The sequence below is a fragment of the Leopardus geoffroyi genome, chromosome A2 (genome assembly GCF_018350155.1).
Source record: "Leopardus geoffroyi isolate Oge1 chromosome A2, O.geoffroyi_Oge1_pat1.0, whole genome shotgun sequence".
Taxonomy (NCBI): domain Eukaryota; kingdom Metazoa; phylum Chordata; class Mammalia; order Carnivora; family Felidae; genus Leopardus; species Leopardus geoffroyi.
In genome coordinates this window covers 163574951-163589753 of record NC_059331.1, presented here as the reverse complement: position 1 = coordinate 163589753, position 14803 = coordinate 163574951, and the positions used below count along the sequence as shown (strand labels likewise).

At 56.1% G+C, this 14803-nt stretch overlaps 1 protein-coding gene across 2 annotated transcripts; it reads left to right on the top strand.

The window, feature by feature from the left end:
* Nucleotides 1-267: 267 nt before the first annotated feature.
* On the top strand, nucleotides 268-10462 carry ASB10 (ankyrin repeat and SOCS box containing 10). 2 transcript variants are annotated; one of them, XM_045496196.1, is made up of 6 exons: nucleotides 268-1158; nucleotides 1950-2217; nucleotides 5191-5710; nucleotides 9445-9558; nucleotides 9836-10021; nucleotides 10165-10462. In XM_045496196.1, exons 1-5 carry the CDS (start codon nucleotides 888-890, stop codon nucleotides 10019-10021), a joined length of 1359 nt encoding a protein of 452 aa, XP_045352152.1. In that variant the 5' UTR covers nucleotides 268-887; the 3' UTR covers nucleotides 10165-10462. The 2 variants fall into 2 exon arrangements, with proteins under 2 accessions (XP_045352152.1, XP_045352154.1); XM_045496198.1 differs by lacking the exons at nucleotides 268-1158; nucleotides 9445-9558; nucleotides 9836-10021; nucleotides 10165-10462 and adding exons at nucleotides 1205-1797; nucleotides 5791-6423.
* Nucleotides 10463-14803: the final 4341 nt, after the last annotated feature.

Below are 14803 nucleotides of genomic sequence, written 5' to 3'. Positions count from 1 at the left end.
GAATTTTTTTTAATGTTTTTATTCATTTTTTTTTTTGAGGCAGAGAGAGACAGAGCATGAGCAGGGGAGGGGCAGAGAGACAGGGAGACACAGAATCCGAAGCAGGTTCTGAGCTGTCAGCACAGAGCCCGACGCGGGGCTCGAACTCCCAAACCGCAAGATCGTGACCTGAGTCGAAGTCAGACGCTTAACCGACTGAGCCACCCAGGCGCCCCAGGTCTGTCTTCTAGAGAGCCCCTAGAAGGAGTGCCTCGTGGAGGAGGGCGCTCTCTGCCATGTGTCACTACCGTGGACTCTTTCCTTGGTTTGGGGGGGAAGGGTGTGCGGGGCTAATTGGTGACATTTGGGAGGGCAGGAAGAATTTCCTGGCACCCACATGCCCTCCCTCTGGGATCAGAGCCCAGTCCACTGGAGGCTGGCTTGGTGAAGCACATGATTGATGAGAGAGGGTATGAAAACGGCAGCTTGAGAGCCCCCCCACTCCGCCCTCCGCCCCCATTCTGGTCCCAGATCTGCAACAAACTCACACCTTGGGCAAAGCGCTTGGCACGTGTGGGCTCCGTTTTCCTTTACCTGGGAAAGTGCAGGCTGGATCCCACGATCTGGGTGACCCTTTCAACCCTGACAGCGGTCAACTCCAGGGTGAAACTCAGGGTCGGGGGGCTTGATCCCCTCTCTGCTCTCCAGCCCCTCCCTAATTCCCACTCCAGCCTGAAGCCTCCTTCCCTGGGACTGACAGCTAGGACAGCCGGGGCTATTTATGGTAATGGCCTGCGTGTGCTCCCCTGCCCCTCCCACTCCAGGCCTCGGCCTGGCTCAGGCCCCGTCAGCCAGTGGAATCGTCCCGAGGCCTGCTTCTTTGGCTCCCTCTCTCCCAGAAACTGGCTATGCCTGGAAGAAGGAGCTCCCCTCCCCCCTGGGGACACCAACTGGGGAGCCGTCCTTCGGCCCCTGCCTGCCGGGTCTGGGGGTCCCGGTCCGGCCCAGCCCGGGAGCCGACTCGGCCGTCGCCTCTACTGTGCCGTGATATGGCCCTGCAGAACGCCCTGTACACGGGAGACCTGGCGAGGTTGCAGGAGCTGTTTCCCCCACACAGCACAGCCGACCTGGTCCTGGAGCACCGGGCCGCCGAGCCTCGTTGGAGCAGTCACCAGAGGGGTGAGGGGCTGCCGGGAGTGGAGGGCTGAGGACCGGGGGCCGGGGTTAACCCCATCAGGCACAGAGACACCAAGTGCTTGAGGAAGAGGAGAAGCCCCTGGCTACTTCTCCCCTACCCAGAGGCTTGCCTAAGCCTTGGCCCAGGAGTGAAGTCATGCGGAGCCCAGAATAGCTTCTGCTGAACTGCGTGGCCGGGTCAGGCTCAGCTCGGGGACACAGAGACCCTCTCCCTCCATCCGTCCGCGTTTCCCTCCCCCTCTCCCTCTCTCTGCCCCCTCCATCCCCCTCCTCCCCCTACGCCTCTTCCCACAAGCTCATACTCTGTCCTCATGAGCTGGTCCCCAGAAGAGTGCAGGGGGCCGGGGGAACCCCCCGGTGACAGACACGCCCTCTGTGCCAGGCTGGTGGAGAGGCCCAACGGAGGGTCTGCAGAGCGTCCAGAGTCTGGCTCGGGACCCATCGTCACCCGTACGGCCTCGGGACCTGCCCTGGCCTTCTGGCAGGCAGTGCTGGCCGGGGACGCGGGCTCTGTCTCCCGCCTCCTCGCCGACTCCAGCACCGGCCTGGCTCCGGATTCCGTCTTTGACACCAGCGACCCCGAGCGATGGAGGGATTTCCGCTTCAACATCCGGGCTCTGAGTACGGGCCAGGGGCACTGGGGGGGGGGGTCTGAGCGGGAGCGGGGAGGCTGGGCACAGAGCCCTGAGCTCCCTCTTCCCAGCCTCTGCCCACCTCCTCTGCTGCTCTCTGCCTGTCTTCAGGGTCTGAGGCCCATGTCCCTCTCTCCCTAGGACTCTGGTCTCTGACGTACGAAGAGGAGCTGACCACCCCGCTGCACGTGGCGGCCAGCCGGGGCCACACGGACGTTCTGAGGCTGCTGCTGAGGCGGCGGGCAAGGCCCGACGGTGCCCCCGGGGGCCGCACCGCCCTGCACGAGGCCTGTGCCGCGGGCCACGCTGCCTGCGTCCACGTACTGCTGGTGGCAGGAGCCGACCCCAACATCCCTGACCAGGACGGCAAACTCCCCTTGCACCTCTGCCGGGGGGCTGGCACCCTCGAGTGAGTGACCCCTCACCCCAACCCCCGTTCCCCTCTTCGGGCAGGCAGAGAGGTGACCTCGGGGAGGATGAGGGAACACGTTGGGGGGCTGGCAGGCCTGGTGAGTCGGGCTGGAGAAGACGGGGCTCAGGTGGAGAGTCAGGATGTGGTTACTCCCCAAACCGTCCTGCCAGCTGGCCCCGGAACTTCGGACCGGCCTGTACCTGGGACAGCTTCTGCTTCCCCAGGGGTGTCGGAGGACTGTGGCGGGGACCCAGCTGCGGAGCCTGTGTTGGGGAAGGTGTCCAGATCCATTGTGGGGAGGCGGTATACTATGAGGTTTTGTTTTTTCTGAGATTATCCAACGTTCCAGGCACCGTGCTCCATACAGCAGGAACTGAGGCATGATCCTGCCCTCAGAGAGCTGACCGTCCAGGAGTGATCCGGATAGTCTGTAAAGGATAGCAGCCCCCAGTTGGGGCACGCATCAATCCCTGTGGGCAGGGTCTCGTCCTACCTTGGCGGGTCTGGCATTTCCCTATTGGCAGGTACCCTCAGATACAATGAGCCTAGGGACCAAGCTCAACTAACTAAAGTCACAAGAAACCGATGGACACACCCATGTGACAATGTATTATTTCGTGTGCGGAAAATTCCTTTACTGCGACCCAAATAATTATGCCCTACGTGTAGGAAGCATTGGGGGATGAGTCCTTGCTCAATTAAAAAAAATTTTTTTTAATGTTTATTTATTTTTGAGAGAGAGAGAGAGAGAGAGAGAGAGACAAAGTGTGAGTGGGGGAGGTGCAGAGAGGGAGGAAGACACAGAATCCGAAGCAGGCTCCAGGCTCCGAGCTGTCAGCACAGAGCCCGATGCGGGGCTCAAACTCACGAACCGTGAGATCATGACCTGAGCCGAAGTCGGATGCTCAACCGACTGAGCTACCCAGGCGCCCCATCACTCAATTTTTTGATGAGCACGGAATCCTGGCAATCGGAGCCTTGGCAAATCCATGAACGAACTGTACATACAATAGAGGCCCTCTCTCTACTGACTGCACACCTGACAAATTTCACATCTTGCTTCTGAATGAGGCCAAATTTTTATTCCTTTTGTGAACCTCCCTCCTGTTAATTTATCCTTCAGCAGACTCCACTGACTTACTATGGTTGAAGGTATATTCCATACCAGTGTGTTCCAAAAGAAATATAATGTGAGCCACATATGTAATTTAAAATTTTCTAGTAGCTTTACCAGAAGGATGAAGTATGGGACACCTGGGTGACTCAGTCGGTAAAGTGTCTGACTCTTGATTTCGGCTCGGGTCATGGTCTCATGGCTCGTGAGTTCGAGCCCCGCATCAGGCTCTGCACTGATCGTGAGGAGCCTGTTTGGGATTCTCTCTGTCTCTCCCTCTGCCTCTCTCTCTCAAAATAAATAAGTAAACTTAAAAAAAAAAAAAAAGATGAAGTGTAATGTGGTGCCTGACTGGTTCAGTCAGTAGAGCTTATGACTCTTGATCTCGGGGTTGTGAGTTCGAGCCCCACATTGGGTATAGAGATTACTTAAAAATAAAATCTTAAAAAAAGAAATAGATGAAATTAAAAATTTTTTAAGTGAGGTAAAATACTTCTAACATAAAATTTAGCATCCTAACCATTTCTTTAAAAAAATTTTTTTTTAATGTTTGTTTATTTTTGAGAGAGAGAGAGAGAGACAGAGTGTGAGCAGGAGAGGGGCAGAAAGAGAGGGAGACACAGAATCCGAAGCAGGTTCCAGGCTCTGAGCTGTCAGCACAGAGCTCGATGCAGGGCTCGAACTCACAGACCGTGAGATCATGACCTGAGCTGAAGTCAGATGGTTAACTGACTGAGCCACCCAGGCGCCCCTAAATGAGCTACTTTTTTTAAAGATTTTTTTTAACGTTTATTTATTTTTTGAGACAGGGAGAGACAGAGCATGAACGGGGGGGGCGTAGGGTCAGAGAGAGAGGGAGACACAGAATCCAAAACAGGTTCCAGGCTCCAAGCTGTCAGCACAGAGCCCGATGCAGGGCTTGAACTCATGAGCATGAGATCATGACCTGAGCCGAAGTCAGATGCTTAACCCACTGAGCCATCCAGGCAACCCCTGTAGATAATTGCACTTCATCCATTGATCTGCCGCTGAACGATTAGCTTGCTTTCGCATTTCGGCTGTTGTGAATAGCGCTGCTGTGAATGTGGGCATACAAATATCTGTGGAACAGCTGGAATTAATTTTAATAATATATTTTATTCAACACGTATCTCCAAAATGTTGTCACTTCAACATGTACCCGATATATATTAAAAAAAAAAAAAAAAAAAAAAACTGGGGCGCCTGGGTGGCGCAGTTGGTTAAGCGTCCGACTTCAGCCAGGTCACGATCTCGCGGTCCGTGAGTTCGAGCCCCGTGTCGGGCTCTGGGCTGATGGCTCAGAGCCTGGAGCCTGTTTCCGATTCTGTGTCTCCCTCTCTCTCTGCGCCTCCCCCAATCATGCTCTGTCTCTCTCTGTCCCCAAAATAAATAAACGTTGAAAAAAAAAATTAAAAAAAAAAAAACAAAAACTAACGAGATATTTTACATTCTCTTTTTTGTACCAAGTCCTCAAGCTGGGTGAGTATTTTACTAATAGCACGTCTCAATTGGGAGGCGTCATAGTACAGGGGCTCAACAGCTGGGCGTGGCTGGACAGCACAGCTCTATACAAGCCCACATTGTTACTGCTCGTCGTGTTCTAGTCCAGCCTCTCGGAGATCACACCCAGTGATCATGGTCCTTTCCTCTCCCGAGTAAACAGAAGTATTTTTAAAATTTTCATGGAGAATTTTAAACACATAGGAATGTGGGCCGGAGACTAGAATGAGCCCGCCTGATCCAGCAAGACGCCCCTCCCCCCTGCTTTGCTTTGCTCGGACCGGTAGGAGCGTAGGGCCCTGTCTTCCTCCCCACTGCCATCTCGCCCTCACCAGGTGCGCAGAACTGCTCCTGAGGTTTGGGGCGAAAGTGGACGGTCGGTCTGAGGAGGAGGAGGAGACCCCTTTGCACGTGGCCGCCCGGCTGGGCCACGTGGAACTGGCGGAACTCCTTCTGAGACGGGGGGCGTGCCCGAATGCCCGGAATGTCGAAGGCTGGACCCCACTGCTGGCTGCCTGTGACATCCGCTGCACATCCTCCGCCGAGGCCGAGGCCACCACCGCCCGCTGCCTCCAGCTGTGCCACCTGCTGCTCTCGGCGGGAGCCGAGGCCGATGCTGCCGACCAGGACAAGCGCCGGCCCCTGCACCTGGCCTGTCGCCGTGGTCACGCGGCCGTCGTGGAGCTGCTCCTGTCCTGCGGTGTCAGTGCCAATGCCATGGACTATGGGGGACACACGCCCCTGCACTGCGCTCTACAGGGCCCAGCTGCGGCCTTGGCCCAGAGCCCAGAGCACGCAGTGCGAGCTCTGCTTAACCATGGTGCCGTCCGCGTCTGGCCTGGGGCCCTCCCCAAGGTATGGGGCTGGGGCCCGAGGGGAGGGCCGTGATGGGGAGGGGATGAGGGGACTCAGACCTGTGTTCCCACTTGCTCTAGATGCAGCCTGACACATCTGAGCACGTGACTCAGTTCATCATCTGTCATTCATCAAGCAAGCAAAGCCCAGTAGGGGGCAAAGACAAGGACGCAGACCAGCAGGAGGGGTGTATGTGTGTGTGTTATGTATGTGTGTGTGCGTGCACACACACACACGTGCTCACACACGCATATACACGTGCGTGTGCATAAATGTGTATGCGTGCATGTGTGCATGCACATGTGTGTGATGAAGGTGGATTGAGGGCAGGGGGCCAGATTGTCATGCATCTGAAAAGACGGGAACCAGGACTGATGTGGGCTTCAGGGAGTCCTTTCTTCATCAGGGGGGCAAGCCAATGAAAGAATCGTGCAGGAAGCTCTGCCTGGCCGTGGGATCCGTTCAGTGAGACATTCTGTGCCCAGGAGAGGCTTCCCCAGAGCAGAGCGATGAGCCTGGGTCATTAGGTTCAAAGTCTCCTGACCTTTTTTGCAGACAGACATGGTCCCTGTTTTTGAGAGCTTAGCAGGACATGCATCACCCAGACCAGCAGCTGCTATCCTGGCACGGGAGAAAAAGCCTTTCACTGTCAATTTCCTGTCTGTATCTTATCTTATTAACACAAAATATTCCCATAGTGGGTTCAACTTGAAGATCTGTGCTACTGATGTCCTGGCAGGGGGCCCTGTCCCATGCCGTGTCGTGTCTGGAGGGGGCTATGTAATGTCACAGAGGGTGCTGGGCCTGGGGCAGGGACTGCCCACCCCCCCACTTCTGAAGAGCCCAGTCAGAATGGATACAGAGTAGCAGGCTGTGAGCAGGTCCCCTGCCCCATCTCTGGGCTTGAACTGTCCAGCCCTGCCTGGTCCTGGACATTCCTCTGCTGGCCCTGCCTTTCCCCTTCACTCACAAACCTAGAAGCATCTGTCTAGATTCCTAAGCAAGACCAAATAATTAAACAGCCCGAGAGTTCGGCAGATTGGTCTCCCCTTTGGGAAAATACAAGAAAATCAACAATTAACACTAATTAATCTCCTATTAACACCAGATAATTAGGAGACAAGCAATTCCCTGTAATCTGACGGTGGCTCTGACAGCTAATGATTTCCCCTTCAGGGAGGGGTTGGAAGAAGGAGGCAGAGCAGCAAACAGATTTCCTGGGACCCCACTGCCCCTGTCTCTTCGCCCTGCTCTGCCCTGCCTTAAGGACCAAGGGGGTGGGCACAACCAAGTGCCCCATTCCTCCCCTCCTCTGGGTGCCTCGCCCCAGGTGATCAAAAAGTTCAGGAAGGAGTCTGCCTCCATTTCCTATGATCTTCAGTGGCCCCACGCTTGCCAGAGGTCCCTGTCTCCCTGAAAGAAGTCATCTGTGATCACTGCCAGGCCCAGCCAGCTCTCCAGGAGCCACTGAATGCTCAGGAAACCTGGCATCCGTGCTTGTTCCTGTGACTATAGGGAAGTCACTGGAACTCTTTGAACGCGTGTTCCTTGCATGTAATACAGTGTCCTACCCACCAGTGATAAAAAGCTATAGGTATAGGAGCCTCGCGGATAACAGGAGTGAGCATAGCCCTAACCACCACCAGACACTTTCTAAAGTGTGTTGCCTGCTACATGGGTTCCTCCCAACAGTTTTCCCAACAAACTCTGAAGTAGGTGGTGACTAAGAATGCAGGCTCTGGAGCCTTACGTACTACCTGTGTGACCCTCGGCAAGTTGCTTAATCTCTCTGGGCCTCAGTTTCCTCATCTGTAAAACAAGGACAGAAGAACGTGCCTGCTTTTTAGGCTCAGTATGAGAACTGAGTTTCATCCATATAAAGCCCTTAAAAAAATTTTTTTTTACATTTTATTTATTTTTGAGAGGCAGAGCGTGAGTGGGGGAGGGGCAGAGAGAGAAGGAGACACAGAATCTGAAGCAGGCTCCAGGCTCTGAACTGTCAGCACAGAGCCCGACGTGGGGCTTGAACCCACGAGCGTGAGATCATGACCTGAACCGAAGTCGGACACTCAACCGACTGAGCCACCCAGATGCTCCCATATAAAGCCCTTTAGACAGTTGGGGCACCTGGGTGGCTCAGTTGGTTAAGTGTCTGACGCTTGATTGCAGCTCAGGTCATGATCTCACCGTTCATGAGTTCGAGCCCCAATAAGTTGGGCTCTGTGTTGACAGCATGGAGCCTGCTTGGGATTCTCTCTCTCTCTCAAAATAAAGAAACTTAAAAAAAAAAAAAAAAGCCCTTTGGACAGGGCCTAACCTAGAGTCGGTGCTCAACACCTGTTAGCTCATGCTGTTCTAAGTTAAATAATGTGTGAAAAGCTCTGGAAAGCTGCTGGGCATCATCCCAATATGGGGAGAGAGATTCAGGCGGAACGGCCACAGGAGGCTTCCTGGAAGGGACGGGACTTGGAGTGGGTAGGGCTTGGAAATGCAGGAGGAGGGCCCAGGCATTCCAGACAGCGCAGAGACAGGAACCAGCGTGGGCTGGGAGGCCCCGCCTGAGCAGCAGACAGGAGTAGCAGGTAAGAGCAGGAGAGCCAGATGTGACCAGACTGTTCTTTCCTAGATCTAAGGAGGAGGAAGTCAGAGACCTGCTCTGGGCAGATGGGATGGGGCTCCAGAGAGCACTGCCAAGATGCAGGGCGAGAAGCAGAGGGCTTCAGGTGTGTGCGGTGCTCTCTCGGGGGCCCTGCTCCCGCCACCCAGCAGCACCAGGCACATGCCGCATTCCCAGCCTGCCAGGCAGAAGGGTTTTAAAGCCCCCAATGTTACATGTAAGTGTGTGGGGGGAGACGGGTATTATGCACAGGAACGCCGCCAGAGAGATAGCACTTAGCTGTTCTCAGATTTTACAAAGGGTTTGCGGCCACTGCCTATAGCTTGAGATACGGCAGAAGACACGGAATGAATGAAACAAATGTTTCCAGATATTCCGTGCAGACCCCGGTGAGTATGATGGTGTGTGCATGTGTGTGTGTGTGTGTGTGTGTGTGTGTGTGTGTGCGCACTCAGGCCGAGTGTGGCTGTCTTTCTTTCTTTGTGGGCAGTCTCTGGCATGGGCTGCTCTCCCAGCATGGCTCACTTTTCACCCAATCAGGTCACCTCCTCAGAGAGGCTTTTCTTGACCACCCATCTAGGACAGCACTCTCCCAACCACACTCAGTCGCCACGCCTGCTTATTTTTCATCGTGGCGGCTTAGCTGTAAGTGGGTATTCGTGTGGTTATTGTTTTTTCCCACGGAAATAGAAGTTCCCAGCTGACAAGGACCTGTCCGTCATCCTGATGGCTGGGGCCCCAGTGCTCGGCCCATAGTGGCCCTCCGTAAATATTTACTAAACGAGGAAATGAAAGAACAAATCTGGATCCAACTGGACTCCACCACCGCTCCTTCATCAGGCCTCTCCTGGCCTTGTCCCTTCTCTCTGAAGTCCCTCCCTAATGACCTCATTTTCACTTGATCACAACTGCAAAGATCCTATTTCTAAATAGGGGATTTCTAATGGAGATTAGGACTTCAACGTGTTGGGGGGGGGGGATGGGGAGACACAACTCAACCCATGGCAGCTGTCCTATTGGGACACCAAGGGATGTCTGATCATCCCGTGCGGCCTGGCTGGGGAGCCTGCAGTGTGCGGTAACCCCGGGAGCACTGATGCGTCTCTGCCTCCTCCAGGTGCTGGAACGCTGGTGCACGTCTCCGAGGACCATCGAGGTCCTGATGAACACCTACAGCATCACGCAGCTTCCCGAGGAGGCCATGGCCTTGGTGCCTCCTGAAACTCTGCAGGTCAGATTCCAGGACCCTGAAAACACGCAGTCACTCAGCCCGGCCCCACGAGACTCCCACCTCCTACAGGGAAGCTCTGTCGGTTCCCCCACCCTGCCCCTCAGAAACTACCAGAGACCTGCCCACATCCCAGAAGAAGAAAACCCACAGAGTGAACACCCAAAACACTTCTTCTTATAGGCTCCCGTAGACACCTGTTGGCCCCCACCCTCCCCGCTTTAGAAGTGGGTGCCATTTGTCCAAGGCTGCCTCGCTGAGCCCCTCCTTCTGTCCCCAGAAGCACCACCGTTTCTACTCGTCCCTTTTCGCCTTGGTGAGACAGCCCAGATCCCTGCAGCACCTGAGCCGCTGTGCCCTCCGTGCCCACCTGGCAGCCTGCCTGCCCCACGCCCTCCCCCGCCTTCCCCTGCCACCCCGCCTGCTCCGCTACCTGCAGCTGGATTTTGAGGACGTACTCTACTAGGTGAGTCCTGGGGTCTCTGGGCAGTCCCAGCCATTTAGAAGGACGGGCAGGAGGCAAGAGAAGAGTTGGGGGCAGGGCCTTGGCCAGACCCGGCCAGCCCCCTGGACCGTGTGACCTCTCTGAGTTCACGCCTCTCCTCGCAGGTGCCCACTGCCTTTTGAGAGACCTGGAAGCCGGTGCCCCAGGCCCCAGGGGGCTCAGGTCTGCCTCTCACGGCACCCCAAGCCTGGGACGGAGTTGAGCTGGTTCAGGCCGAGGTGGCCCTGTGGATGCTGTCATTCCCACCAGGGAGAGAGGCAGACAGACCATGCGGCCAGGGGATGTCTGATGGAGAGAGAGCTGGGACTCACGGCAAGTGATACACTCCTCTTGGTGGTCTCCCGAGGCATCCCTCCAGCCCGGCCAGACCCTGTATGAGCATTAAAAATCTGCAGGCCTGTGCTGTTGGGTGCTGTCTCCTGCAGGCCTTCCTCCCAGCTGGTCACTCAGGGGGCTCAGGATGGGCAGGCTTGTGGGGCCGCCCTGGATCTGCCCCATGGTGCCAGCTGTGTTATCGTCCCCCTTTCGAACCTACCAGCTGCTGAGCAGCCCCAGGCAGACTGGCCCCTCTGGTTCACGATGTGGCACAAGGGCCACCAGGCGAGATAGTGTCAGAGGGTGGGTGAGCTAACAACCTTGGGTCGGGAGGGAGGCCGGCAAAGGGAGCCTTGGGGCAAGGAGGTGAGGCGGGGAGCAGCAAGGCCAGCGAGAAGGTGGGTGCAGGTGTCGGCCATCAAAGAGGGTAACCGTGGTTCAGGTGAGAGTGAAAGATTCAGGTTTGGAAAAAGCAAACAACTCTACCTACTGCCTGCCCTGTGGGTCAAGGAGGACGGGACGCACACCTGGCGCCCGCCCCTCTCTATCTGCTCCTTCCTTCGTGTTAGCTTCGCGGCAGCGGGCGCTGAGAGTCACATGTCCTGGGTTCTAGACTCAACTCTTCCATTAAGTTGTGGATCTTAAGTCTCTTCCCCTCTCTGGGCTCAAGTTGCCGCATCTGTGCAACAAGAGAGGAGAGAGCCCCTGAAGGTCTTTGCAGGGCCAGGGTTTTAAGAACCCACAGCTAGTCCCCAAGCGCAGGTAGGAAGAGGGAGTCGCCCCGTGACGCAAGCGGCCAATCAAATGCACCGTGATCCGTGACGTCAAGGGTCGCTGGACAGGTTTCCCAGGGCCCCGGAGGGCGCAGGCGCCGGGGGCGTTCACGCTTTTTCCCGCCAACTGCGGGCAGCAGGTTGCAGGGCGGGGCCTGGAGGACGCAGGCGGTGGGGGCGGGGCCGGGAGGGCGCGAGGCCGGAGAGGGCGTCGAGAGAGAAGCCGAGAGAGAAGCCCAGGAGGGTCGGCGCCGAGGTGAGTGGGCCCGGGTTCCCGCTTGGAAGGAAGTTTGGCCTTCCAGAGGCGGGGCGCGACGGGGGGGGGGGAGGGGAACAGGCCCGCCTGACGGGAGGGTCCACGGCCGGGCCTCTCGGCTGAGGAGCCCCGCCCCCCCCAGGGTCCGCGGCGTGGGAAGTCGCGCGTGTGCTGGGTCGGGAAGCAATTCCCGCGAGGCTTGGGCGTGTGCGAGCTCGGCTCACTGGGCGCTGGTGCCCCGGTCGCGGGGGGGGGGGGGGGGAGGATGCCCCGGTGCCCATTCGTCCGTCCAACCAGGGTTCAGGGCCGCGCACACGGGGGGGGGGGGGGGGGGGCTGGCTCCTAGTCCCTGTTGGCTTGAACTTTCTAGTGAGGAGGGAACAGTGTCAGGGGGATAAGCCCAACGCTGATTGGCAGAGAGTGCTGTTGGAGACTGGGTGACATTTAACCTGAGGCCTGCGTGACCAGGAGGAGCCAGCCATGGGAATGGAGTGGGAAGAGATGGGGGGAGGGCGTGGGGGCGGGTGGCATGAACCGATTTAGGTTTGGAAAGCTCTCTCTGGCTGCTGAATGGCTTTGGGGAGAGGCGGGGGAGGATCAAAGGCCAGCAGGAGGCCACTGCTGAGGTCCAGAGTCGTCCTCAGAGATGGGGAAGCAGTAGGTGACACTTGGGACTCTTCTTGGAAGACTCCGAGGAGACCTGATGGACTGGACGGGGGGGTGGGGGGTGAAGGAAAGCGTAACCCAGGGTGCCTGTCAGTGTTTGGGCTGAACAACTGGGCGGAGGGTGGTGCTGATCGTTGCTAAGGTGGGGAGGGTGAGAAGCGGGCAAGGGGTGGAGGAATCGGCTGATCACTCTGGGAGCTGCCCATTACACGTCTCAAAGAGGGTATGTTACAAGGTCCTTTGGATCTACAAGTCTGGAGTCCAGGGGCAAGGTCAGGTCTGGGGATATAAATGGGATCGTTGGCATGTGACAGGTGTTCAGTGCTCTAGGAGAATCCCGACTCCCAAGGGGATGGCTTTCCTGAGAGCGTTGTTTATGCGTTTTGATGGAAATTTTATTTAAGCCCACCCGCGTCATTCGCTTTGTGCTTCCCGGAGTCCCAGGTCTTAGTCACTCATGTACAGCTGTGAAGGAGACCACTTCCTGGCCGCAGTGACTTTTCCATCTAATCTGAAAAGCAAGCGTGTGAATGACTAGTTCAAGTACAAGGGACCATGAAGTGCATGCAAAAGGCACGTGGGAGCAAGAGCTGGGGGCTTGAGGAAGGTGAGCAGTAAAGGGCAGGCGCTTGGGAAGGCTTGACAGGAAAGTGGTAAGAAGGGAGAAGGATTTCCGGCCATGTCTGAGCGTGCACGCTCCTCTGCAGGATGCCTTTTTAAGGAGGGCGGGGGTAAGGGGAGAAAGGTGATGTGGAGTGGCCAATGTGAGGGGCTGTTGCCCAACCCCACGCGTTCTCCCACTAGCAGGCAGTGTTAGGAAGGTCCTTTCTGGGGTTAGACATCCACAGCTACTCTTGCAAGCCGGGGAGCTTCCTCCTCAGCCTCCTGGCTGCGGGTCCCGCGGGCTCAGAACCTCTCCCCGGTAATTGCTTTCCGTAATGTGTTTGCTCCAAACCAATTTCACGCCTCCGTGAGGACTCCGCCCTGCACTGGAGGCGCGGACCTCCCTCCAACAAACCCCCCCCCCCCCCCCCCGGCCACGAACCTACCCACGGGCAACGCGTGCGCACACACAGACGGCACGCATTTTACACAACACACAGGGGTCGAGTAACTGGACACAAAAAATGTACCTGGACCTACACGCGTGCATACTAGACTTGAAGATTCTTGGGTACAGTCCCCGCCCCGCCCAACCAGTGTCCTCACAGTTGAAATGCCCCGCAGCAGCGCCCAGCGCGCTCACCCTAGGAAGGCTCACCTGGCTGGGTTCCTTTGCCCTCGCACACGGCTCCTAGACCAACGCCAGGGGGCGCGGCAGCACTCCGCACTTCCCTCGCGGTGACGCAGCTGCGCGCTGCCGCCACCAGAGGGCATCCGCGGGCAGGGCCCGACGCTGCCCATCGCGAGTGGACTCTCCCGCCAATAAGTGACGTGGAGGTACAGATACGTCGGCTTTGACTTCAGAATACTTCGTTCTTAGCGCCCTACGTGCTGGCTTCCAGACCATGAAAGGCGGGGGGAGGGCAGATGTGAGGTCCGATACAGGCACGAAAGCAGAGAGGGTAGATTCAAAATAGCATTCTTCTGTATGAGCCTTTACCCAACAGGTGGAATATAGTGAGAGGGGGACAAGTTCGAGCATGTGGACGATTAAAGAACCAGAATGCTATTTGAGACAGTGAGAAAAGTGCTTGCCCACAATGGGCCTGTTCAGGGATTCAGTGAGAGAAGCACAGAGTTTTCCTTTGGTAAAGAAAGGAGCCAGCTCTATTCAGATTTGAGACTGACGGCTTCTTCCCGGGGACTGATAGCAAAGTAAAGGACAGCCCCTGGCCTGGGGGGCTTCTGTCCTTGCCCACTCTGTTCTTCGTTGTCCATTTAGTACAGGAAGGAAAAGTATTTTGAAAGGCATTTCTTCATGTCTGACCCTTGCGTGGGCTTGTTGGCAGAGTAGAAATTAATCACTTCCTCTCACAGATGGAGTTAAGTCAGAAGGGCCAAGGGTACGTGGCTCAGTGAGGGGTCAGAACAGGACCTTCACTCCAGGTCTTATTACTGGTCGGAGGGAGAGGTGTCGATATATACCCATGTGAGCTTTTGGAATCTTGTACTATGCAATTTTATTACCTAGGTAAAAAAAAAAAAAAAAAAAAAATGGAGTGCCATTCCTTTTAAAAATGTCTCTTCCTTTGTGCTTCATTCGCTGGTGGTGTTACTGCTCATTCAGCTTTAATTTCAGAGCTTGTAAGCCAAAGTCTCCTCAATAATTTATCAAGGCAGTGAGCCTCTGTTGTGTGTCCGACACCGTGCAGCCATCAAGCCAAGTACTGACCTCTCATCTTCAAAGCACAATACACTTTTGAAACCTGGTCTTCCATATTGGTACCGTGAGGCGCGTGGTCACTTCAACAAAGGGTTCCGAAGAATATCTTTAGAGGGATGTACGAAGATTATCCTAGTACGCTAGTAGTGAGGTAGGGCTCGCAGACCTAGGGTGAGGCACCTCTTCTTTCTCCGTGGCGACATCTTCCCACTAGGCTTGTCTCTCAGAGGTTTCATGAGTTTACTGTAGAGCCCGAGATAGATCAGGACCGCGTGGAAACCCCACTCTTCTCCCTTTTCCACTCTGACGAGTTGTCAATCAAGCGTAACCAAAGAAAGCTCCCTTCTCGGTTGCCCCCCCCCCCTTTCTGTCCCACTCTGGTGACGGTGTCTTTCAGGGTCTGTTTT